Here is a 26,132-nt window from a genome sequence, read left to right as displayed (position 1 = left end):
CGGAAGAATTATTCAAATGATTAAATATCCTTGCAAGAAGCTTTCATGATAAGTTGCACACCGTGTCCATGGGCATGAACACAAAGGTTCAGGGTCGACTCCCACTTCTACAATGCATAACCTTTCATTTTACTTCTCGCTCTTGATGAAGTTGTAGTATTGAAAATTATATCTGACGAAAGGCCAATAGAGTATAACCCACATAACTTTTGAGTTCACACAGATTAGGGAAGACATAGGTTCAACCCATCGGGGCATCTTAGGAACATATATCATAAATTTTGAGAATAAATAACACATGCTCGGTAGTAGAGCATGCTTGAGAAAGTGGAGGATACAATTTACCAAAAGCATTACGTATCCGAGGAAAGGCTCACAAGCTTATTGAATATGAAGGACGTTGTCGGATAAAATCCGAAAAAGGGGGTCTGGTGGTCCACAAGGGATTTGGTGTGAGCAACAGTATTCAACCAGAGGAAGAGAGAATGCAAGGAGATCAGATTATAGAAACAACTGACTAACTCAAGGATCAATTGCAAAGGAATTATGAATTCCAAGACAAGGGATCAGAAGCAATGCTCTGAGTAGGGATGGATAGGTAGAATAGCCATAGGGGTACAATCGATGGCGATTTGATTGGTCGAGATCCAGCTCATGTTAAAATGATGTCTGAGCCGGAAGGATGAATTCCAGGATCTAATTGAGGATTGCGAGCAATTCGCAACATATTGTATCAACGGACTCAAAATGATAATGACAAAGGCTGACAATAAGATTACTAGACTTATGGTTTTAACCGCAAGCAAGCAAGAAATTCAAGAACAATAGGCTGTTGAGGATTTTCACAAGAACGAATGGTATTACGAAGACTTTTGTGAAGTACATGAGTCAACTGAGGATGAGCGGATACTCGATAGGTGCACAAGGTTATCCGTAGGGGTATTCAGATGACAAGGAACTGCAAGGTAGTAAGCTCAAAGGATTCTCAGAACAAAGGAGAGTAGTTCAGGGCATCTTGTAATAACAAGAGCAACAAGGAATAATTGTATGAATGACAAGTGTATATAGTTATCCATAAGGATATATCGGTGGTAGGGAGCTGCAAAGAAGTGGGCACAGGGTCTCGGGACTGATCGAGGAGTACCTTCAGAGTCTTCTGATGAAACAGTCGGTCATCTGTGGTGAAGGGGCTCTCCGGGATGAAGTGGTTACGAGAACCTAATGTCAAGTTAGTAAAAATTTAACCCGAAAGGAAGAGAGATCAGAGTCCTAGAGTATAGACGAGGAGTAAAAGATCCTAATACCTCCCAATTGCGACGTGGGGCCGTAAGCCACACAACCATGTTAGTAAAATAATTTTCACTGACTAGACTCAACTTCGGCCAAGGAGTTTGGAAGGGGATTCCTACAGGCAGTCGGCTCTGATACCAACTTGTGACGCCCACGATTTGACCGTACACTAATCATACACGCAAATGTGTACGATAAAGGTCAAGGACTCACGGGAAGATATCACAACACAACTCTAGACACAAATTAAAATAATACAAGCTTTATATTACAAGTCAGGGGCCTTGAGGGCTCGAATACATAAGCTCGAATACACAAGAGTCAGCAGAAGCAACAATATCTGAGTACAGACATGAGTTAAACAAGTTTGCCTTAAGAAGGCTAGCGTAAAAGCAACATCGATCGAAAAGGCAAGGCCTCCTGCCTGGGAGCCTCCTAACTACTCCAAGTCGTCAGCGGTCGTCACATAGTAGTAGGCACCCTCGGGGTAGCAGTAGTCATCAGTGGCGTCGTCTGGCTCCTGGGATCCGTCATCTGGTCGCAACAAACGGGTATGGGGGAAAAAGAAGTAGCAAAGCAACCGCGAGTACTCATCCAAAGTACTCGCAAGACTTACATCAGACCTAAACTAAGTATGCATTCGTATCAAAGGAATGGGTTGTATACGTGGACTGGGCTGCAGAAAGGCCAGAATAGGGAGAAGGCTTAGTCCTATCGAAGACTAGCATCTTCTGGAAACCACCATCTTGCAGCAACAGGAGGGAGTAGAGTAGCATAAAGTAAAGTAGCAGTAGTGTTATCAACCTCGGCCAGAGATCCATTCTCGGCTCCCTGCGAGAAAGCAATCCCAGAGCCATACTATCCATTTCTCATCACCATCCATTTCTCATCACAAGTATGCAGTTCTAGTTGTATCGATCGGGATACAACTCCAAGTGTCCGTTACCGTAGGACAGGCTATCGATAGATGTTTTCTTCCCTGCAGGGGTGCACCAACTTACCCACCACACTCTATTAACTCCGGCCGGGCACACTTTCCTGGGTCATGCCCGGCCTCGGCCAAACAATATGCCGCAACGCGACCTAGGCTCAATAGAGAGGCCAGCACGCCGGACTAAACCTATGCCCTCAGGGGTCATGGGCCATCTCCCTGGGAACTCCTGCACTTTGTGTACGCGGCCGGTCAGAAGACCTAGCTACCTCCTTCAACAAGGTAGGTGCTTTCCAGTCTAACCCGGCGCGCGCCGCTCAGTCGCTGACGTCTATTAAGCTTCGGCTGATGTTTATGACGCAGAACGCCGATACTATGCCCACGTGATGGTTAGTGCTATCAGGCGAGAGGCCCCTCGGATCAAATATCCAAATCATAGTGGATTAGGAACGCGCGGTAACGAGCAGAGACTCATGATCGATTTGACCCCGTTGCCCCGTCTCGAGCACTTGCGACAAGGGCTAAGAATGCCCGGCCACGCCTCGTAAGTATCTCGCGGGCACCTTCCAGGTCAACCCGTCTCCACATCACTGGCAATTAAGCTCGCGCGGGTACCCCTAAGGGTCGACCCGTCTTTCCAAGTAACAGGGGGTAAAGTCCAAGTATCCGTGTGTCCAAACATCAAGGGGAAAACCCAAGGAATCACCCCCGGTGAATCCCACTCGATGTAATCATCAAGGTGAACGTAAGAGGATCCACCCTCGAGGTTCACACTTGAGGGGTTGCACGACAGAGCCGTATCAGAAGTGGTGCAACCCCTCAAGTGTGAACCTCGAGGGTGGATCCTCTTACGTTCACCTTGATGATTACATCGAGTGGAATTCACCGGGGGTGATTCCTTGGGTTTTCCCCTTGATGTTTGGACACCAAGTCATCGAACATAAAGAGGGGCAACTGGGACAAGGTGGGGGTCACTGATGGATCACTAACCAACCTATACTAAGCAGTTTAGGATAAGCAGGTAAGGTATGAAAGCAGGTAACAACAACAGGCTATGCATCAGAGTAGGATCATACAGAAAGCAGTAGCAGTTCTAATGCAAGCATGAGAGGGAAAGAAATGGGCGATATCGAAATGCTCAAGGAGGGTTTGCTTGCCTGGTTGCTCTGGCAAGGAGGGGGGTCGTCGTCGACGTAGTCGATCACAAGGGCAGCATCGGTCTCGGGGTCTACCGGAGAGAAGAGGGGGAAGAAACAGTATATATAAAGCAAACATAGCACCACAAAGCATAACATGGCAATAAGATGTGCCGGGTGTGACCTAACGCGGTAGGAGGTGATACCGGCGAAGGGGGGGAAACATCCGGGAATGTTTCCCTAAGTTTAGCATTTTCGGACAGATGAAACAGAGGGGGAAAGTTGCGTGTTCGCTATGCTAGGGATGCGTGGCGGACGAACGGGCTGCGTATCCGAATTCGTCTGGTCGTTCTGAGCAACTTTCATGTACAAAGTTTTTCGATCCGAGCTACGGTTTATTTTCTATGAATTTTCAAAGATTAAACCATTTTTTGGATTTATTTATATTAACAGAAACGGAATATGACGCCCGCATGACGTATTGATGACCTCAACAGTCAACAGAGCGGCTGACCAGGTCAAACCTGACCTGTGGGTCCAGTGGGACCCACATGTCAGCCTCTGTTAGCTCAACAAAGGGTTAAACTAACTAACAGGGTTAGTTAGGGATGTGGGCCCCTCTAGTCGGCGACTAATTAGTGATTAAAACTAACTAACAAATTAATTAACAAATTATTTATTTATAAAACCTGTTAATTAGCGCGGGAACCACATGTCAGTGGCACTGGGCTGCCCAGTCAGCACCTTGATTTGGTCAACCCAATCAAAGGGGCCCGCGGGTCCCGCTGGCAGTGACCCAAGGGGTGGCCCCAGGTGTGCCACGTCGGTGGTGGCCGGCGGCTGAACGCCGGCGACCGAAAATACGACGAAGGCGCTCGAGACCTCGCCGGAATCCTCGTACATGGGGCCATTTGGCCCGTGCATTAGCGCGTTCGAACGAGCGAGTAACGCCGCACCCAACGCGGGTGGCTGCGCGAGCTGCGATGGCCGGAGCCGTCGCCGGCGACAGGGACGGCGGAGACTCGAAGCACGGCAAACTCGCGCGTGATGAAACAGGGGCCAAAACGGGCGACGCGCTACTCCTACGGTGACTAATCGAAGCCATGAACGTGTTGGTGAGCTCGGCGGACCGGGACGAGCCCTACCGTGTTGGCTGCGAGCTCGACAGCGGAGCCAGGGCGCGGCAATGGCGGCACGTCGCGCACATCTTGCTGCGGTGCGTAAATGGAGCTAGGACGGGGAAAGGAAGGGGTGGAGTTCACCGAGTGGCTCACACGATGGCCCGTGGTGGTTTAGGAGCTGCAGAGACGTCGTCGGAGCCGAGGATGAGCGGCGGCGACCGAAGATGTGGACGAAGGCGAACGAAGGCAGCGGGGCTCCACGTCTCCACCTGGTGGCACCAGGAGAGGTTGACGACGGCGGCGAGGCCCGTGGACAAGGCCAGCAGGTACGGGGCCGCCGGTGGCCGCGGCAACGACGGAGGACGGCGGCGAGGGTGCTCGGGCCGCGGACCTGGAGGAGAGGAGGGGCGGAGCGAGCGATGAAGAGGGAGGAAAAGGATGAGGACGCCAGGGGGAGTGGGGAAGAGAAAAATCTCGAGGGCGGCCGCGGTGGAGGCCTTATCCTCATCGTCCTCGACGGCGAGGTGGTGCGGCGAGGCGCGACACTGTCGCGGCGCGGTCGGAGGAGCAGTGGAGGGGAAGGCGACCCGGTGGGGGGAGGGGGGGTTTGGTGGCCTGGCTGGGCCGGCCCATGTGGGAGTTAGGCCCGGGGGGAAGGAGGAGGCCGTGGTGGGCTGGGCTCCAGGCACTGTGCACTTAGGCCCAGTCTCCAGCAGTAGTCTATGCCCTTTTTCTAATTTTATCTCTGCTTTATTTCCAGAGATAGTTTTGCAATAATCTGAGCTATCAAATGACTTAGTAAAAATGTGAACCTTGGTCACATAAATACTATGGTATATACCTCATAGCTATAGAATGTTTGGGAAATTTTGGAATCCTTTGGCATTTTTCAAAAATGAATTTAGACATTTATAGTGTTGTTTTGGCACTGATTTCAAATGCTTTGGCCCACTTGACTTGATGGTGATGTTGTTTTCCTTAACAAGAAGTTGTTTTGGAATATTTGCTAAATGGTGAACATTTTTCCAGCATCTTTTGTGCAACTTCAAATTTCACTTGAATTTGAATTGACTGGAATTTTAAATGGGATATTGAACAAAGGTGATTAAGCACTGTTTGAAAAAATAATTAGCTTAATCACAGAGGTTTACTGTAGCATGACACTGGGGGTGTTACAGCCTGGGCTTTGCCCAGCGGTGGCTCTCGGCGGCAGCGAGAGGGAGGGGAGGGTGGAGGGAGGCCGGCGGCGGGCGCGGCTAGGGTTCCCCCATGTAGCCTCAGAGAAGGACGCGGGGACGGGAGGAATGTGTTAGACGTCAGGATAGAGAAGAGATAGAGATAGAGATATCCCAGTGGATATGAAAACACGATTTTGAGCACAATCCCTTTTTCTACAACTAAATGTCTTTATATACCAAGTAATAACAACATGCAAATATGCAAGGTATACATTTTTTTAGAGTGCAAGATATACATTTTAATCTAGTTAATGGAATGCATGCTAACCAACCTGTGGTTGAGATGATTAGATGGACAGTGGTATCCCCAAACCATCAGGGTTCAAATCCTGGTGCTCGCATTATTCCTGGATTTATTTCAGGATTTCCGACGATGCGCTTTCGGTGGGAGGAGACCTTCCGTCGACGACGAGGCGCCTACGGTGACTTCGTAAATCTCAAGATGATATGCCGGCTCAGTCTCTCGGAGGTGCTGATAGGGGTAGGGTGTGCGTGTGTGCGTTTATAGGGATGAGTGTATACGCATGTATATGAGCGCTTGTGTTTGTACTGATGATCAAAAAGTTAATGGAATGCATGGTGTTACAAGTCAAATAAATAAATAAATCACGCAGACACGTATGTATATCTCTGGGACACTACCCACAAAAAAAAGTATATCTCTGGGACACTGCACCGACGATTGATTGTATCTGTGGGCACGAAACGCCTATAAATACACAAATGTCGATCCATTGTCACACTGCTTCAGCTACCGACTACGCCGGGAACACTTTCTTCACGACCAGAGTACTTTGCGCGGAATGCGGCCGTTCTGCCTCGTCGTCGGTGTGTTCCTGCTGCTCCGATGGCCGGCATTGAGAGTTGCTTGGGCACCGGTGGCCAGGACCATCACCGTGGATCAACATGGAGGAGGGGACTACTGGACGGTGCAGTCGGCGGTGGACGCCGTGCCGTACGGCAACAGCCAGTGGGTCAGGATCTACGTCAAGCAAGGGAGCTACAGGTTCGTGCATGTAGCAGCGTAGTACTACTGCTAATGCTAATCATATCGTTTATTTGTGAGCAATTTTTTTAAAGAATTATTGTTTACTTGCGTGATAGGTGTGTTTGGATTGTAGGGAGAACTAATTGTACTCCCTCTCATTCATATTACTTATCGCTCACACGGATGTACTACCTCTGTATATTAATTTATAGAGGGGGTACCAATCATTTGGCGCGTTTGTTATTCTTCACCTAGCTGATATTTTTGTTGTCGGTTCAGACGATTCTCACGCGAAGTCCTGAGGCAGAGACATTCGCGTTTGTAAGGGTCTGGTTGGATCATGGGCCCCGCACGACATTATCAGAACCAATGTTCTATTAAACATATTAAAAAAACTAAAAACATTCAGGTATATTTTTTTGTGAATTTCCAAAAATGTTAACAGATTTTATAAAACATTCATGAATTTTTCCAATGTTTGTAAATTATAAATTCATGGATATAAAAAATTATTCATGGTTCTACAAAAGGTTCATGGGTTTTATAATTGTTGATGATCTTTTAAAAATGGTAAAAAAAACTAAATATTGTTTGTGGATTATTTGTCTTTATAAAAAAGATCATAAAATGAAAAACTCTTCACGGAGTTTTAGAAAGTATTCACAATTTTGATGTTAACATTGTTCAAAATTTAAATTAGGTTTCCAAATTAAAAAATTTATTCATAAATTTGAAAAATATTCATGACTTCAAACAAGGAAAAAGGGAAGCAAGTTCCCTAGGAATAGAGATCTAGGAGACCTTCAATGTTATTTCCTTGAAGTGGACTCCGCCTGTAAAGGGTCTGGTTGGGCCATGGGTCCTGCATGTCTATATTGAAACTGAATATTCTATTGAAACACCTTTCAAAACAATTAAAAACAAGCAGGTATTTTAAATTTCATTGTGAATCCCCAAGGAAAATCACAAACTAATTTTTTTTCTTCTGAATTTGAACAATTCTCATAAATTTATAAATGGTCATAGTTCTAAATAAATTGTTCATGAGTTTTATAATTGTTCATGATGTTTTAAAAATGTTCACAAATTTAAATAATGCTCTTGGATTTTAAAATATTAGTAAATTAAAAATGTTCAAGGAATTGAAAAAACCTTCACGGAATATTTTAGAAAGTTCACAATTTTGATGAAAACATCTATGGATTTGAAAAAATGTTCAAGGATTTAAATTCTGCCGCTGAATTTAAAAAATATTCATAATTTTCTAAAATATTCATGAATAAAATATATTTAAAAGATAAAAATAAAAAAAACATGAAAAGAAAAATTGGTAGAGAAAAAACCAGAACAAAACCTTCCAAAAACTGAAAGGGCCTGCCTAAATAGCTAGCGCAATAGCACTCACAGAGGTCGTGCTCAGGGTCTCTGCAGTATAACTTCTTGGAAGAAAAATAAATTAATTCCAAAATAGAAGAATGGTGCGGTAAAGCGTGTGTTAGCCTCTATTTTCATTTATGTTTGGTTGGTTGCCAAATTTTCAGCAATGACAATTCCCCTGAGATCATTCTAGTTAATCTTTTTTGGTAATATCTTAGCCAACTCATCGGCAGGTAAATATAATAAATTTATTTGATTAGCCTAATATTTGATGGGGTAAGTTTGGGCCAGATCCAAACATATCCTATGTTCCTCAATCATATGCCAAAGTAATAAGAATTTTACGTAACATGATGATTTCCCATACGATATGTGTTTACAAATGGAAAAAGTAGTACACCATACTTACTTTGTCTTTCGGTACAACTAGAATTATAATCTCTTAGTTCGGGTTCAAAAGGTTTATAAATCATATTTTATATAAAACTTGTTAAGATTTCACCAAGTTTATAGAACAAAATATGAACATTTATAGCACTCAATGAATAATTATGAATAATAATACTATTCATCACCCAGGGTGCAGAATAAGTTATTCTTCACCCAAGGTAATCTTACAGCTGTTTCATAAATATATTATATTTGGTATACAAATAGTTACATTCATATTGATTTGCAACGTAAAATTTGGCATTAAAAATAGGTCATAAGAACAGAAAAATTACATTTATGTATATTTTAAACTATGTTTTTATGTTCATAATTATATGTAACATACCATAATTTTACGGCACTTATATATTTTCTTATGCTCTCTTTTTGCATATGAAGTAAGAAAGAAAATTCAGTAGGGTTTATTCCCTACTTTAGTTGGTCAATAAATGAAGTAAGGCAAAATTTACATTACTTGAAATACGGTGGATTGATGTTAAAATAGAAGGGGGTGAAGAATAGCTATTCCTCAACCAGGGTCACGAATAGCGCGACCCTAGTTATGAATATGTATTTAATGATATATCTTGTGATGTTGATTTGGCATTATAGATATTAATATATGCTTGTATAATGTCAATTAGACTTTTTATTGGATATAATTGTAGTTAAACATAAATATATTTAACTTATGAAAAAACATGCCATATAAATATGAGGAAATATGAAATTCATTTGGTGTTGTAGATATTAACATTTGTTTCTATAAATTTATTTGGAATTCTAATGGGATATAAATGTAGTTAAACTTCAGGATATTTCACTTAAAGACAAAATGAGAACGCCATATAAACCCAAGCAAATATGAAATCAATAGAAGGGCACTCCAAATGCATTGGGTCTCAACGCATAATTGTAAATTAGTAGAATTATTTTAGAGATAATCACCCCCAATGCATTTCCTTTTAGGTGTTGTATCTAAGTGATATTGTATTTAATTGGTTAAGGGATCAACTTTGCATCTGAACCATGTGCCTAATTGTGAACTAAAGGGAAGGACTGAAAAATAGGAAAATTAAGCCACACCGGATCAGAAGATTAATTACAGTGCTTAGTAAAACAAGCTAAGGGTCCTATCTCCAGTACTCCCTCCGTCCCGATTTAAAAGAGTAGATGGCCACCCAAGCCCGTACATATTTGTTAGGCCATCGTAATTGTAGTGCCCGTTATTTTTCATTTTCTTGTTTGATATGAGCCTGATCCCATAAGCTATTACTATAGTGAAATTAATTACAGGGCATGCAGCAGCTAATACTGCGACATTAAAGGGAGACATGTGATTATTTCACGTTTCCCAACAATGTTTTGCCCATAAAAAGGTGTGACATCCTGACTTAATAGGAATCTCGGGTGCACATGAGTGGGGATAATGTGGCATAAGAGACTACCGTTGTATGTGCTGCCAGTATAGATCCCATCAGACGTAACAGTCGGGATTGACGAAAAAGGGTTTCCCCCCGCTTTGTATTCCAAAGCAACCAACCGAAACATCCAAGGATAGGTGCTGGGGCGGAAGCAGCACAGGCACACCCAAAAGAAACGAAAGAGAAACAACAAGAGAAAAGAATGCCGACAACGGCGGATCGACGGAAATGAAGAAGCTTCACGACCACTGCGCCCACCGAAGATCTCCCACCAAGCTCCAAGGCTCCGAAGCACCGGTACCAATCAGCACCTCCAAGAAGGACCGCGACGAAGACGACGCTGCTGCAAAGGGTTTCCCCCGGTACATGACGAGGCGAGAGGAAAGGTCGCCCCCGACGCCCTCCAGGAAGGTCCAGCGGCACCCACCGGCGTCGCCGCGTCGGGGTCGGACAGGCCGACAGGGGTTTCCCCCGATCCCAACCTTCACCTCAGGTGCTCCAGAGCCTGCCACCAAACCGACCACCATCTTGCGCCACCATGGTCAATAAGCCTCCACGCCGTCTCACCACGGCACCACGAGGTGAGGTCTGCACAACAAGGGATAGGAGCCGGGACTAGGGGCCGCAGCACCGTCGGCACGCGGGAGGGCACAACCTCCACCGTCAACGCCGGTAGCCAACCGGACACACTAGCAGGAGCCTACCAGGCCCGTGTGCCCACAGGCCCGGCCGGGAACTCCATTCCCGGACAGCTCCCGCCATCGCGCTGCAGCAGGCACGCCATCGGCATCGCCGCCCCCCATCCGAGCCGCTCCTCCTCCTCACCGCACAGACGACGACGAAGTCACGCCAGGGACCGGCCCGCTAGGACCCAGATGGGGCCGGGAGGGCCCAGATCTGGGCCGGGGACGCGTCGCCGGCCACCGCACGCCACCACGCCGTCCTGCTGCCAAGGGCAGCACCGCCACCACGCCGACCGCCGGCGACCGCTGCCGGGTCACCGGGCCGCCGCCCAGCCGAGCATCACCGCCGCCGTCACCAGCCCCGGGAGGGAGACGAACGCGCGGGTACAGACGGGCCCACCGCCGCCGGCAGCACCCGGGCCAGCGCCGGGGCACCGGCCGGCGGCGGCGGGGGAGAGCGCACGGGGTGGTGGCCGAGGGAAGAGGAGGGGCGCGCCGCCCCGGCCACCTCCCGGGGAGGCGGCGCAGGGGCGGGAACAGGATGGGGAGGGGGAATAGGTGTTGGGGAACGTTGCAGAAAACAAAAATTTTCCTACTCGTTTCACCAAGATCATCCAGGAGTTCATCTAGCAACGAGTGATTAGATGCATCTACATACCTTTGTAGATCGCGAGCGGAAGCGTTCAAAAGAACGGTGATGATGTAGTCGTACTCGACGTGATCCAAATCACCGATGACCAGCGCCGAACGGACGACACCTCCGCGTTCAACACACGTACGGAACAGCCACGTCTCCTCCTTCTTGATCCAGCAAGGGAGGGAGGAGAGGTTGAGGGAGATGGCACCAGCAGCAGCACGACGGCGTGGTGTTGATGGAGCTGCAGTACTCCGGCAGAGCTTCGCTAAGCACTATGGAGGTGGAGGAGGTGTTGGGGAGGGAGAAGGAGGCAACCAAAGGCCAAGGCGTTCAGGTATGAAGTCCCTCCTCTCCCCTCACTATATATAGGAGGGCCAAGGGGGGTGGCCGGCCCTAGGAGATCCAATCTCCTAGGGGGTGCGACGGCCAAGGGGGGTTTCCCTCCCCCCCAAGGCACCTAGGAGGTGCCTTACCCTCCTAGGACTCTTCCCCCTCAAACCCTAGGCGCATGGGCCTATGTGGGGCTGGTGCCCTTGGCCCATTAGGCCAAGGCGCACCCCCTACAGCCCATGTGGCCCCCCCGGGACAGGTGGACCCACCCGGTGGACCCCCGGGACCCTTCCGGTGGTCCCGGTACAATACCGATAACCCCGAAACTTGTCCCGATGCCCGAAACAGGACTTCCCATATATAAATCTTTACCTCCGGACCATTCCGGAACTCCTCGTGACGTCCGGGATCTCATCCGGGACTCCGAAAAACATTCGGGTTACTGCATATACATATCCCTACAACCCTAGCGTAACTGAACCTTAAGTGTGTAGACCCTACGGGTTCGGGAGACAAGCAGACATGACCGAGACGACTCTCCGGTCAATAACCAACAGCGGGATCTGGATACCCATGTTGACTCCCACATGCTCCACGACGATCTCATCGGATGAACCACGATGTCGAGGATTCTATCAACCCCGTACGCTATTCCCTTTGTCTATCGATATGTTACTTGCCCGAGATCCAATCGTCGGTATCCCAATACCTCGTTCAATCTCGTTACCGGCAAGTCACTTTACTCGTACCGTAATGCATGATCCCGTGACCAGACACTTGGTCACTCTGAGCTCATTATGATGATGCATTACCGAGTGGGCCCAGTGATACCTCTCCGTCATACGGAGTGACAAATCCCAGTCTTGATCCATGTCACCCAACAGACACTTTCGGAGATACCCGTAGTCTACCTTTATAGTCACCCAGTTACGTTGTGACGTTTGGCATACCCAAAGCACTCCTACGGTATCCGGGAGTTACACGATCTCATGGTCTAAGGAAAAGATACTTGACATTGGAAAACTCTAGCAAACGAACTATACGATCTTGTGCTATGTTTAGGATTGGGTCTTGTCCATCACATCATTCTCCTAATGATGTGATCTCGTTATCAATGACATCCAGTGTCCATAGTCAGAAAACCATGACTATCTGTTGATCAACGAGCTAGTCAACTAGAGGCTCACTAGGGACATGTTGATGTCTGTTATTCACACATGTATTACGATTTCCGGATAACACAATTATAGCATGAATAAAGACAATTATCATGAACAAGGAAATATAATAATAATGCTTTTATTATTGCCTCTAGGGCATATTTCCAACAGTCTCCCACTTGCACTAGAGTCAATAATCTAGTTACATTGTGATGAATCAAACACCCATGGAATTCTGGTGTTGATCATGTTTTGCTCTAGGGAGAGGTTTAGTCAACGGATCTGCTACATTCAGGTCCGTATGTACTTTACAAATCTCTATGTCTCCATCTTGAACATTTTCACGAATGGAGTTGAAGCGACGCTTGATGTGCCTTGTCTTCTTGTGAAACCTGGGCTCCTTGGCAAGTGCAATAGCTCCAGTGTTGTCACAGAAGAGCTTGATCGACCCCGACGCATTGGGTATGACTCCTAGGTCGGTGATGAACTCCTTCACCCATATTGCTTCATGTGCTGCCTCCAAGGCTGCCATGTACTCCGCTTCACATGTAGATCCCGCCACGACGCTTTGCTTGCAACTGCACCAGCTTACTGCCCCACCATTCAAAATATACACGTATCCGGTTTGTGACTTAGAGTCATCCAGATCTGTGTCGAAGCTAGCGTCGACGTAACCCTTTACGACGAGCTCTTCGTCACCTCCATAAACGAGAAACATTTCCTTAGTCCTTTTCAGGTACTTCAGGATATTCTTGACCGCTGTCCAGTGTTCCTTGCCGGGATTACTTTGGTACCTTCCTACCAAACTTACGGCAAGGTTTACATCAGGTCTGGTACACAGCATGGCATACATAATAGAACCTATGGCTGAGGCATAGGGGATGACGCTCATCTCTTCTATATCTTCTGCCGTGGTCGGACATTAAGCTGAGCTCAATTTCATACCTTGCAACACAGGCAAGAACTCCTTCTTGGATTGATCCATATTGAACTTCTTCAATATCTTATCAAGGTATGTGCTTTGTGAAAGACCTATGAGGCGTCTCGATCTATCTCTATAGATTTTGATGCCTAATATATAAGCAGCTTCTCCAAGGTCCTTCATTGAAAAACTTTTATTCAAGTAGGCCTTGATGCTGTCCAAGAGTTCTATATCATTTCCCATCAAAAGTATGTCATCTACATATAATATGAGAAATGCTACAGAGCTCCCACTCACTTTCTTGTAAACGCAGGCTTCTCCATAAGTCTGTGTAAACCCAAACGCTTTGATCATCTCATCAAAGCGAATGTTCCAACTCCGAGATGCTTGCACCAACCCATAAATCGAGCGTTGGAGCTTGCACACTTTGTCAGCATTCTTAGGATCGACAAAACCTTCCGGCTGCATCATATACAATTCTTCCTTAAGGAAACCATTAAGGAATGCCGTTTTGACATCCATTTGCCATATTTCGTAATCATAGAATGCGGCAATTGCTAACATGATTCGGACGGACTTCAGCTTCGCTACCGGTGAGAAAGTCTCATCGTAGTCAACCCCTTGAACTTGTCGATAACCCTTAGCGACAAGCCGAGCTTTATAGATGGTCACATTACCATCCGCGTCTGTCTTCTTCTTAAAGATCCATTTATTTTCTATGGCTCGCCGCTCAACGGGCAAGTCAGTCAAAGTCCATACTTTGTTTTCATACATGGATCCTATCTCGGATTTCATGGCTTCTAGCCATTTGTCGGAATCCGGGCCCGCCATCGCTTCTTCATAGTTCGAAGGTTCGCCGTTGTCTAACAGCATGATTTCCAAGACAGGGTTACCGTACCACTCTGGTGCGGAACGTGTCCTTGTGGACCTTCGAATTTCAGTAGGGGCTTGATCAGAAGTATCTTGATCATTGTCATTAACTTCCTCTCTAGTCGGTGCAGGCACCTCAGGAACACTTTCTTGAGTTGCGCCATTTTCCGTTTCAAGAGGTAATACTTCATCAAGCTCTACTTTCCTCCCACTTACTTCTTTCGAGAGAAACTCTTTCTCCAGAAAGGACCCATTCTTGGCAACAAAGATCTTGCCTTCGGATCTGAGGTAGAAGGTGTACCCAATAGTTTCTTTTGGGTATCCTATGAAGACGCATTTTTCCGACTTGGGTTCGAGCTTTTCAGGTTGAAGTTTCTTGACATAAGCATCGCATCCCCAAACTTTTAGAAACGACAGCTTAGGTTTCTTCCCAAACCATAATTCATACGGTGTCGTCTCAACGGATTTCGACGGAGCCCTATTTAAAGTGAATGTGGCAGTCTCTAAAGCATAGCCCCAAAAAGAAAGCGGTAAATCGGTAAGAGACATCATAGATCGCACCATATCTAACAGAGTGCGATTACGACGTTCGGACACACCATTACGCTGAGGTGTTCCAGGCGGCGTGAGTTGTGAAACTATTCCACATTTTCTTAAGTGTGCCCCAAACTCGTGACTCAAGTATTCTCCTCCACGATCTGATCGTAGAAACTTGATTTTCCTGCCACGTTGATTTTCAACCTCACTCTGAAATTCCTTGAACTTTTCAAAGGTTTCAGACTTGTGTTTCATTAAGTAGATATACCCATACCTACTTAAATCATCAGTGAGAGTGAGAACATAACGATAGCCACCGCGAGCCTCAACACTCATCGGACCGCACACATCAGTATGTATGATTTCCAATAAGTCGGTTGCTCGCTCCATTGTTCCTGAGAACGGAGTCTTGGTCATTTTACCCATAAGGCATGGTTCGCACGTGTCAAATGATTCATAATCAAGAGACTCTAAAAGTCCATCAGCATGGAGCTTCTTCATGCGTTTGACACCTATGTGACCAAGGCGGCAGTGCCACAAGTATGTGGGACTATCATTATCAACCTTACTTCTTTTGGTACTCACATTATGAACATGTGTAGCATCACGTTCGAGATTCATAAAGAATAAACCATTCACCATAGGAGCATGACCATAAAACATATCTCTCATGAAAATGGAACAACCATTATTCTCAGATTTAAAAGAGTAGCCATCTCGAATTAAACGAGATCCCGATACAATGTTCATGCTCAAAGCTGGCACTAAATAACAATTATTAAGGTTTAAAACTAATCCCGAAGGGAGATGCAGAGGTAGCGTGCCGACGGCGATCACATTGACCTTGGAACCATTCCCGACGCGCATCGTCACCTCGTCCTTTGCCAGTTTCCGCTTATTCCGCAGCCCCTGCTTTGAGTTACAAATGTGAGCAACTGCACCGGTATCAAATACCCAGGAGCCACTACGGGCACTAGTAAGGTACACATCAATTACATGTATATCACATATACCTTTGGTTTTGCCGGCCTTCTTATCCGCTAAGTACTTAGGGCAGTTCCGCTTCCAGTGACCGCTTCCCTTGCAATAAAAGCACTCAGTCTCGGGCTTGGGTCCATTCTTTGGCTTCTTCCCGGCAGCTTGCTTGCCGGGCGCGGCAACCTCCTTGCCGTCCTTCTTGAAGTTCTTTTTACCCTTGCCTTTCTTGAACTTAGTGGTTTTATTGACCATCAACACTTGATGTTCCTTCCTGACTTCTACCTCTGCTGATTTCAGCATAGCAATACTTCAGGAATGGTCTTTTCCATCCCCTGCATATTGAAGTTCATCACAAAGCTCTTGTAGCTTGGTGGAAGCGACTGGAGGATTCTGTCAATGACCGCATCATCCGGGAGATTAACTCCCAGCTGAGTCAAGCGGTTATGCAACCCAGACATAGTGAGTATGTGCTCACTGACATAACTGTTTTCTTCCATCTTACAGCTGAAGAATTTGTCGGAGACTTCATATCTCTCGACCCGGGCATGAGCTTGGAAAACCATTTTCAGCTCTTCGAACATCTCATATGCTCCATGTCTCTCAAAACGCTTTTGGAGCCCCGGCTCTAGGCTGTAAAGCATGCCGCACTGAACGAGGGAGTAGTCATCGAAACGTGCCTGCCAAGCGTTCATAACATCTTGTTCTGCAGGGAGAACGGGTGCGTCACCAAGCGGTGCTTGTAGGACATAATCTTTCTTGGCAGCTATGAGGATGATCCTCAGGTTCCGGACCCAGTCCGTATAGTTGCTGCCATCGTCTTTCAGCTTAGTTTTCTCTAGGAACGCGTTGAAGTTGAGGACTACGTTGGCCATTTGATCTACAAGACATATTGCAAAGATTTTAGACTAAGTTCATGATAATTAAGTTCAACTAATCAAATTATTAATGAACTCCCACTTAGATTAGACATCCCTCTAGTCATCTAAGTATTACATGATCCGAGTTAAACTAGACCGTGTCCGATCATCACGTGAGACGGACTAGTCAACATCGGTGAACATCTTCATGTTGATCGTATCTTCTATACGACTCATGCTCGACCTTTCGGTCTTCCGTGTTCCGAGGCCATGTCTGTACATGCTAGGCTCGTCAAGTCAACCTAAGTGTTTGCATGTGTAAATCTGTCTTACACCCGTTGTATGTGAACGTCTGAATAAAACACCCGATCATCACGTGGTGTTTTGAAACAGCGAACTGTCGCAACGGTGCACAGTTAGGAGGAACACTTCTTGAATTTATTGTGAGGGATCATCTTATTTACTACCGTCGTTCTAAGTAAACAAGATGCAAAACATGATAAACATCACATGCAATCAAATAATAAACGTGACATGATATGGCCAATATCACATAGCTCCTTTGATCTCCATCTTGGGGCTCCATGATCATCTTGTCACCGGCTTGACACCATGATCTCCATCATCATGATCTCCATCATCGTGTCTCCATGAAGTTGCTCGCCAACTATTACTTCTACTACTATGGCTAACGCGTTTAGCAATAAAGCAAAGTAATTTACATGGCGTTTCTTGATGACACGCAGGTCATATAAAAGAATAAAGACAACTCCTATGGCTCCTGCCGGTTGTCATACTCATCGACATGCAAGTCGTGATTCCTATTACAATAGCATGAACATCTCATACATCACATATAGATCATTCATCATTCATCACAACTTTGGCCATATCATATCACAAACCACTTGCTGCAAAAACAAGTTAGACGTCCTCTAATAGTTGTTGCAAGTTTTACGTGGCTGAATTAGGGTTCTAGCAAGAACGTTTTCTTACCTACGTTAAAGCCACAACGTGATTTGTCAACTTCTATTTACCCTTCATAAGGACCCTGTTCATCGATTCCGCTCCAACTAAAGTAGGAGAGACAGACACCCGCCAGCCACCTTATGCAACTAGTGCATGTTAGTCGGTGGAACCGGTCTCACGTAAGCGTACGTGTAAGGTTGGTCCGGGCCGCTTCATCCCACAATACCGCTGAAGCAAGAAAGGACTAGTAACGGCAAGAAAGTTGACAAATCTACGCCCACAACAAATTGTGTTCTACTCGCGCAAGAAGAACTACGCATAGACCTAGCTCATGATGCCACTGTTGGGGAACGTTGCAGAAAACAAAAATTTTCCTACTCGTTTCACCAAGATCATCTAGGAGTTCATCTAGCAACGAGTGATTAGATGCATCTACATACCTTTGTAGATCGCGAGCGGAAGCGTTCAAAAGAAGGTGATGATGTAGTCGTACTCGACGTGATCCAAATCACCGATGACCAGCGCCGAACGGACGGCACCTCCGCGTTCAACACACGTACGGAACAGCCACGTCTCCTCCTTCTTGGTCCAGCAAGGGAGGGAGGAGAGGTTGAGGGAGATGGCACCAGCAGCAGCACGACGGCGTGGTGTTGATGGAGTTGCAGTACTCCGGCAGAGCTTCGCTAAGCACTATGGAGGTGGAGGAGGTGTTGGGGAGGGAGAAGGAGGCAACCAAAGGCCAAGGCGTTCAGGTATGAAGTCCCTCCTCTCCCCTCACTATATATAGGAGGGCCAAGGGGGGTGGCCGGCCCTAGGAGATCCAATCTCCTAGGGGGTGCGGCGGCCAAGGGGGGTTTCCCTCCCCCCCAAGGCACCTAGGAGGTGCCTTACCCTCCTAGGACTCTTCCCCCTCAAACCCTAGGCGCATGGGCCTATGTGGGGCTGGTGCCCTTGGCCCATTAGGCCAAGGCGCACCCCCTACAGCCCATGTGGCCCCCCGGGACAGGTGGACCCACCCGGTGGACCCCCGGGACCCTTCCGGTGGTCCCGGTACAATACCGATAACCCCGAAACTTGTCCCGATGCCCGAAACAGGACTTCCCATATATAAATCTTTACCTCCGGACCATTCCGGAACTCCTCGTGACGTCCGGGATCTCATCCGGGACTCCGAACAACATTCGGGTTACTGCATATACATATCCCTACAACCCTAGCGTAACTGAACCTTAAGTGTGTAGACCCTACGGGTTCGGGAGACAAGCAGACATGACCGAGACGACTCTCCGGTCAATAACCAACAGCGGGATCTGGATACCCATGTTGGCTCCCACATGCTCCACGACGATCTCATCGGATGAGCCACGATGTCGAGGATTCTATCAACCCCGTACGCTATTCCCTTTGTCTATCGATATGTTACTTGCCCGAGATCGATCGTCGGTATCCCAATACCTCGTTCAATCTCGTTACCGGCAAGTCACTTTACTCGTACCGTAATGCATGATCCCGTGACCAGACACTTGGTCACTCTGAGCTCATTATGATGATGCATTACCGAGTGGGCCCAGTGATACCTCTCCGTCATACGGAGTGACAAATCCCAGTCTTGATCCATGTCACCCAACAGACACTTTCGGAGATACCCGTAGTCTATCTTTATAGTCACCCAGTTACGTTGTGACGTTTGGCATACCCAAAGCACTCCTACGGTATCCGGGAGTTACACGATCTCATGGTCTAAGGAAAAGATACTTGACATTGGAAAACTCTAGCAAACGAACTATACGATCTTGTGCTATGTTTAGGATTGGGTCTTGTCCATCACATCATTCTCCTAATGATGTGATCTCGTTATCAATGACATCCAGTGTCCATAGTCAGGAAACCATGACTATCTGTTGATCAACGAGCTAGTCAACTAGAGGCTCACTAGGGACATGTTGATGTCTGTTATTCACACATGTATTACGATTTCCGGATAACACAATTATAGCATGAATAAAGACAATTATCATGAACAAGGAAATATAATAATAATGCTTTTATTATTGCCTCTAGGGCATATTTCCAACAATAGGGGGGGCGGGGAGGGCCGGGGCGCCCGAGCCTGCGGCCGGCGGCGGCGGCGGAACCCTAGCGGGAGGGAGCGGGAGGGAGCGGGGCCGATCCACGTTGTCGGGATTCAATGGATGTGTCAGGTGCGTTACAAATGGTACTAGATTCTATCCTCAAGGTTACACGGGCCTATACGGGTCAGAGGCGCAGATATGCACATGGCATGTGTGGCCCTTCATGGCACACAACATTGTGCACATGTGAATGTTGGCATTGGCGCATATGGACATGTGCTAAGAGAGAATGTTTCTGCTGGGTCGACGAGGACATAAGTTCCAATGAGTGGTGGTGTATGTAAAATCTTGGCTTACTAAGAATGATAGACTGTTCATATCAACAAAGAATTCCTTTTTTTCCAAGAGCCTACTCACAAGGAACATCAAAATTTGGCATGCTTGGTTTGGAGCAATTTGAAAATGGCGACCAACTGAAAAATTGAACCCGGATGCACACGAGTGAGGACAAAGTGCATACGAAAGACTAGTATTTTTTAAATGTAACAGTAAGATATAGTACAATGGGACTGCTATATCTAAATATACATACTCCCTCCGTTTTTTTAGTCCACATATAAGGTTTGGTCAAAGTCAAGTTTTATAGAACTTGACTAACTTTATATTAAAAAATATAAACATTCACAATATGAAATCAATATTATCAGATGCACCATGAAACATATTTTCATACTATATAGTTTTAGTACTGTAAATGTTTATATATTTTTATATAAATTTGGTCAAACTTTATGTAGTTTGACCTTGACCAAATTTTATATGCGAAGTAAAAAGAAATGGTGGGAGTATTTAATGGCATTAGATATAACTAAGACACCATGCATTGGACTGCCCTAATAATGTGCTAAGCATCAAAAGTACCCCCAAATGTATTTTCTTTAGTTCTTTAGTGAATAAATATATTACATCGCCTAATTAAGTACATCAATTGATGACTCCTCATCTCTTTAGTGCAAGTATAATACCCCGCCCCCATCGCCGCCATGTGCATAGGGCATCTTAGACTGGTCACAATGGGCAGGAACATAAGCTAGTAACCTACACACTTCTCTAGACTATGTTACTACCTCCATAGTGGGTAGGAACATGTATGTAGTGTCATGCAACGATGTATTTATTAGGTCATAGACTCATTGTTTTTTAGAGTGTGTGATGTTCCGGTAACTTAGCTAGTTACCACAAGAAGCTCTTTCTTCATTAAATATGTGCCACATAAGCAAAATTGCATTGGAGTGTGTGATGTTACTCCTAAGTTCCTGCCCATTGTCACCAGCCTTAGGAGTTGTTTGCGGCCAAGACGCACTGTGATAGGCCATCGTTATGTTTGGAATCGAGGAAATGAGTCCATCACGTGCCCTGAAAAACAAATGAAAGAGACATTTAATCCTGCACGTGCGGAGATGAAAGGATTGAGATAGTATCATGTTTGTGAAGGAGAGCAGAGAAGTTAAAGGCTGCTGCATAGGGGAGCTGAACGAGGTGATGCATGGGTTACAAAGGATATAAATTACAACCACAACTAATACTCTTGGAATCTCTTGTTTCCACTAGGCATCTTGTGCACCTGAACGGAAGGAGTAGTAGGCTATAAAGCCTTCTTGCATGACACTTTTGCGTATGTGAAAGAGAGGGAGATGGAAAAAGAGAAGTAGTACGCTATTATGTGAGAACCAGCCTATATCGTGATCGTAGGTAAAAGCATGAAACGAGAAGAAAGAGAAAGAGAGAAAGACTAATAGCCAACCTTTGACCCCTCCCAGTGCTCCATCCTCTACAGGTGCTAATTAAGCCGCCACATAGGCAAAAAATTGACGTGGCAGGTTAATTAAAGAGGAGAGAAAGTACAAGTTGCACACCAGGAGGGGGCAAGGAAAGATATGAAATGTGCTTTTGGTGTTTTGCTTGGTTGACTCTCTATTTGCAATGCCCAACACATTTGTATGACAGGGGTGATATCAAGAATGTCATGATAACTTGCATCATTTTTCATAATATGGTAGTCGAGGATGAGAGATAAAATTTGACTGAAAAAAGTCGTATAGTCAATTTCATTATACGAGTAATTAATAAGGTTAGCTCTTGATGACATTCAATAATCCTGCATCTACGCAAGCTTACTTAAATTACTACATAAATTTCCTTATTTTCGTAGGTGTAGCATTACTCTGATAATTTTATATGAACAGCCTGCTGATTTTGCACTCGCACTACCAGACACGTTAATTTACGCATGCATGCATGCAGGGAGAAGGTGACAATCCCAAGCCAGAAAGGCTTCATTTTGCTCCAAGGTGACGGCTCCTTCAATACCGACATCAACTTCGACGGGCACGGCTACGGCACCGACGCGCCCGGCATCCCGATCACGGGCCGGAACCGCCGCAACCTCACGGACATCTCGCCGACGTACACCAGCGCCACCTTCAGAGTCAATGCCGACAACTTCGTCGCCCGCAACATCGCCTTCAAGGTAACTACGACCTGCAGTCCACAAAGTACTTGCCAGTGACACACACGTACAAACGCAGATTCTCTAACGCGAGAATGCTCTGTCACGCAACGCAGAACACGTTCAACGGCGGGCACCCGGCGGTGGGGGTGTTGATCGACGGCGACAAGGGCGCGTTCTACGACTGCGCCTTCCACGGGTTCCAGGACACGCTGTGCGACCTCATGGGCCGGCACTACTTCCGCCGCTGCCTCGTGGAGGGCGGCGTCGACTTCATCTTCGGCTACGGCCAGTCCATCTACGAGGACTGCACCCTCGTGTCCAACATGCCGGCGTGGTCCCAGCAGCCCGGGTGGGTGACGGCGCACGGCAGGGCCGGCGGTAGGAGCGCGGCGCTCGTGTTCAAGGGCGGCGCGATCACCGGCTCCGGCCGGCAGTACCTCGGCCGCGCGTGGAACGAGCAGGCCACCGTGGTGTTCTTCCAGGTGAACATGGCCGGCATCGTCGTCCCGCAGGGGTGGGACAAGTGGACGCCCGGCCAAGATGTGTGAGTTACATCAGCTCCTGGTTTCACGGTGCTGTTTTTGGCTGACGTTTGTGTGCTTACGCGCGCATGGTTGTTTCTTTGGCAGGTCACAGGTGACGTTTGCGGAGGTCGGATGCAGTGGCCCGGGCTCCGGCACCGCCGGAAGAGTGCCATGGGAGAAGCACATGAGCTATGCAGAGGTGCAGAGGTTCGTGGACATCAGGTTCATCGATGACGGTTGGCTATCCAATCAGCCCTAGTTGAGGCACTTGTGGCCGGATAGCTATGGACTAGCAGTAGTAGCAAAATAAATCGAGCTGTATATTCGAGGTATATGATCCAATGTAATGGGGAAGAAGGGCTTAGGAGTTAGGACTGAGCAACAAGACAGAAGAGACACACACAAAATTAAGACCTTTGAGGAATTTTACAGAGTTTCAGTCCTTAAATAAAGGTGTATATATGGGCCCCTTTGATGTAGTACAAGAGGTGCAATGGAGAATTGTAGAGTTTCCCCCTTTGTAGCTGAGAATTATGACAAGCATATATCCCTAGTAAAAATGACCTAAAAAACTAGTAGAAACGGAACCAACATTTTTGTTCGCTCGAGAAAAGAAAATAGGTTCAATGATCTACTCTGCCGGCCCGACTTTACCATCGACCCACCTGTTATCACCGGCCTAACCGCCCTCCCTTGCCACCCACAGCCGTGTTGTTGGTGATGCGCCGCCTTGCCATTCCGCCTTACTCGGGCCGCCACTTCTGCCGAGCCACTGCTAACCTAGCCATCCCTTCCGCGTCGTATCGTCAACTCTTGAACTCACCTCCCCGGGCCACTGTAAGGCCAATCGTGTCGTTCCCACCTGACATCTGCCGGCAACGTCTCGCTCGTCCACACCGCCCCCCTCTTTTGATCGACGGTTTTCCACCAGCCAAAAATTGACCAAAACACACAAAAATTCAGGCAACTAAAGAATAGCAATTGCGATTACAAATCAGGGTACCAACTTATCTTCATTATATTGCACATTTCTTTGTGTTCAATCGACTTCCCCATCTACCGTCGAGCGATTGCAAAAATAGTCAAATAGCAAAGCCATAACTGTAAATCCTTCTATTGCAAGTATATGTTGTGTAAACACTGAAATGATGGTCAAAGGGCCACGTAAAATAAGCAAGTCACGCAAAGAGCTGCTGCCCCTTGCAAACCGAACAATACGGAGAAGACTGATCGAATGTTCCAAAGGGAAAAAGAAGAGGGCAAGACCAGTAGAACTCTCACGCCACGGGCATGAAGCACCTACAAACTCATCACCCACATTTCCACTCCAATCCAGCAGACATGCCAAGAAAAACCCCACGCACGCATCCAACTTCCCCAACAACCACCAATCTACACACCTATAAGAACGCGCGTGCCGAGACAGCCAGCAGCAACCACACCCAGACCGTTCCAAGAACTGGAGTTGAGCTACATCCATCGACCTCCATCGACGGTCGAGCCTCTGGCGTGCCAGCCATGGCAGCCGGCTCGGCTTTCCGCGTGGCGGTGCTCGCCGCCGTCCTGCTCGTCCCTTTCCTCGGCCCGCCGGCGGTGGAGGCGCAGCTCGGGCAGGTGAGGAAGTACTGCGGCAGCCAGTTCGCCCTCGCCAGCCAGGCGTGCGCCATCCTCCCGCCCACCAGCCCGGAGCACCACCATCATGACGATGACGATGACGATGACGACGACGACGACGACGAGGAGGACGAGGACGAGGACGAAGACGACGACGAGGACGACAAGGGAGGCGGCGGCGGCGGAGGAGGTGGGGGCGGGGGCGGAGATGATAGTGGTGGCGGCGGTGGCAACGCGACGTCGCTGATCAGCGCCGACCCTGATGTGCTCCACGTGGCTGTAACCCGCAACGGCACTGTCCGTGCCGGCCACCGTCGCACTAGGAGGACCCGTCGCAGGCGCCGCCACCACCACCGCCGCCGCCGCCGCCGCCGCGGACGCCACGTGGGCGAGGGGGAGGACGAGGGCGAGGGCGGCGAGGGCGAGGACGAGGATGAGGACGAGGACCAGGACGACGAGCAGGACGACGACGACGACGACGACGACGACGACGACGACGATGACGACGACGACGACGACGACGATCACGACGAGCACCGCGCGTACCGGGACTGCTGCCGGTGGCTGAAGGAGGTGGAGCCCGGGTGCGTGTGCGAGTCGCTGCTCCGCCTGCCCATGTTCCTCGTCAAGCCGCAGCACAAGTACACCCTCCGGGTCGGCAAGACCTGCGAGGTCACCTACCGCTGCGGCGGCGGCCGCGCCATGTAGCAACCCCGCACGCACGCACGCGCGCGCGCGCGAGGACGACGACGACCCAAGTTACAGCAGACTGGTTGGTTATCTACAGCTACGTACGTACACCGATCCTACTTCAGAATCCTTACTGGTAAGTAAGTGCATGCGGCATAGCAAGCAATCAAGGATGCCGCCTCGTATGATATTTTGCCGTGCTACCACGGGTTTGGCATCGGTGTTTTACTGCGTATATATACCACGGCCTCGTTTGGGCTAAGCAGATGTGGTGTATACGCTTAGCAGTTTTACGTGTGTGTACCTATAGATATGGTGTGTGAGAGTGTTGTACTTGTACTCGAGCACGCGATGTTTGGAGACCATGCATGCAGAGCTCGGGTACTCGATATAGGGTGCCCTATAGCAAAGTAGAAATAAGAAAAATGTAACTGTAACTGTAATCGTGTTGCTCTGTATATGCAATACAAATGTCATTCGTACTCAAATTGTTCTCTTGATGGTCTTAATTCAAGTGGAGGCCAGATGATGAATTCATCCCGAAATTGGGCTAGCTAGCACGCTGGTAGTAGCAGATTTCTTTTTTCTTCTCGAGAGCTGATCTTTATAGTATCTCTCGCTCGAAGAGCATGTCAACTTGGGTATTCAGAGCCCTCGCAAAGAGAATAGTTTGGGTATTTACAGATCCAGTTTTCCAACTCGTTTATAGCAGCGTATAGCAAACTAAAGCTTTGTTTGGTTTTCCAAGTCCAGAACATAAATTTCTGTAAGCGCATCCCTCAAAATATTAACAAAACTGAATCCTAAAAATTCTTCTGAAAATAATTGCTAGTACTCCAA

General features: G+C 47.4%; 2 protein-coding genes across 2 annotated transcripts; both read left to right on the top strand.

Moving 5' to 3' along the window:
* The first annotated feature begins 6,475 nt into the window (after nucleotides 1-6,475).
* LOC119359063 (probable pectinesterase 66) lies at nucleotides 6,476-23,423 on the top strand. The gene is made up of 4 exons (XM_037625407.1): nucleotides 6,476-6,722; nucleotides 22,257-22,482; nucleotides 22,578-23,008; nucleotides 23,094-23,423. Exons 1-4 carry the CDS (start codon nucleotides 6,520-6,522, stop codon nucleotides 23,245-23,247), a joined length of 1,014 nt encoding a protein of 337 aa, XP_037481304.1. The 5' UTR covers nucleotides 6,476-6,519; the 3' UTR covers nucleotides 23,248-23,423.
* A 1,030-nt stretch (nucleotides 23,424-24,453) lies between these two features.
* Nucleotides 24,454-25,787, top strand: LOC119359062 (transcription initiation factor TFIID subunit 11-like). The gene has a single exon (XM_037625406.1). The coding sequence runs from the start codon at nucleotides 24,507-24,509 to the stop codon at nucleotides 25,308-25,310; it is 804 nt and encodes a 267-aa protein (XP_037481303.1). The 5' UTR covers nucleotides 24,454-24,506; the 3' UTR covers nucleotides 25,311-25,787.
* The last annotated feature ends 345 nt before the right edge of the window (nucleotides 25,788-26,132 follow it).

The sequence above is a fragment of the Triticum dicoccoides genome, chromosome 2A (genome assembly GCF_002162155.2).
Source record: "Triticum dicoccoides isolate Atlit2015 ecotype Zavitan chromosome 2A, WEW_v2.0, whole genome shotgun sequence".
NCBI classification, from domain to species: domain Eukaryota; kingdom Viridiplantae; phylum Streptophyta; class Magnoliopsida; order Poales; family Poaceae; genus Triticum; species Triticum dicoccoides.
The sequence above is the reverse complement of the archived record's forward strand: the minus strand, read 5'-3'. Positions and strand labels throughout refer to the sequence as shown.

Excerpts from the sequence above, each read along its gene's own strand:
- LOC119359062 (XM_037625406.1), top strand. The coding sequence starts at position 24,507 with ATGGCAGCCGGCTCGGCTTTCCGCGTGGCGGTGCTCGCCGCCGTCCTG.
- LOC119359063 (XM_037625407.1), top strand. The coding sequence starts at position 6,520 with ATGCGGCCGTTCTGCCTCGTCGTCGGTGTGTTCCTGCTGCTCCGATGG. Across the intron at positions 22,483-22,577 it reads CCCGCAACATCGCCTTCAAG|AACACGTTCAACGGCGGGCA; the intron begins GTAACTACGACC and ends CACGCAACGCAG. Across the intron at positions 23,009-23,093 it reads TGGACGCCCGGCCAAGATGT|GTCACAGGTGACGTTTGCGG; the intron begins GTGAGTTACATC and ends TTTCTTTGGCAG.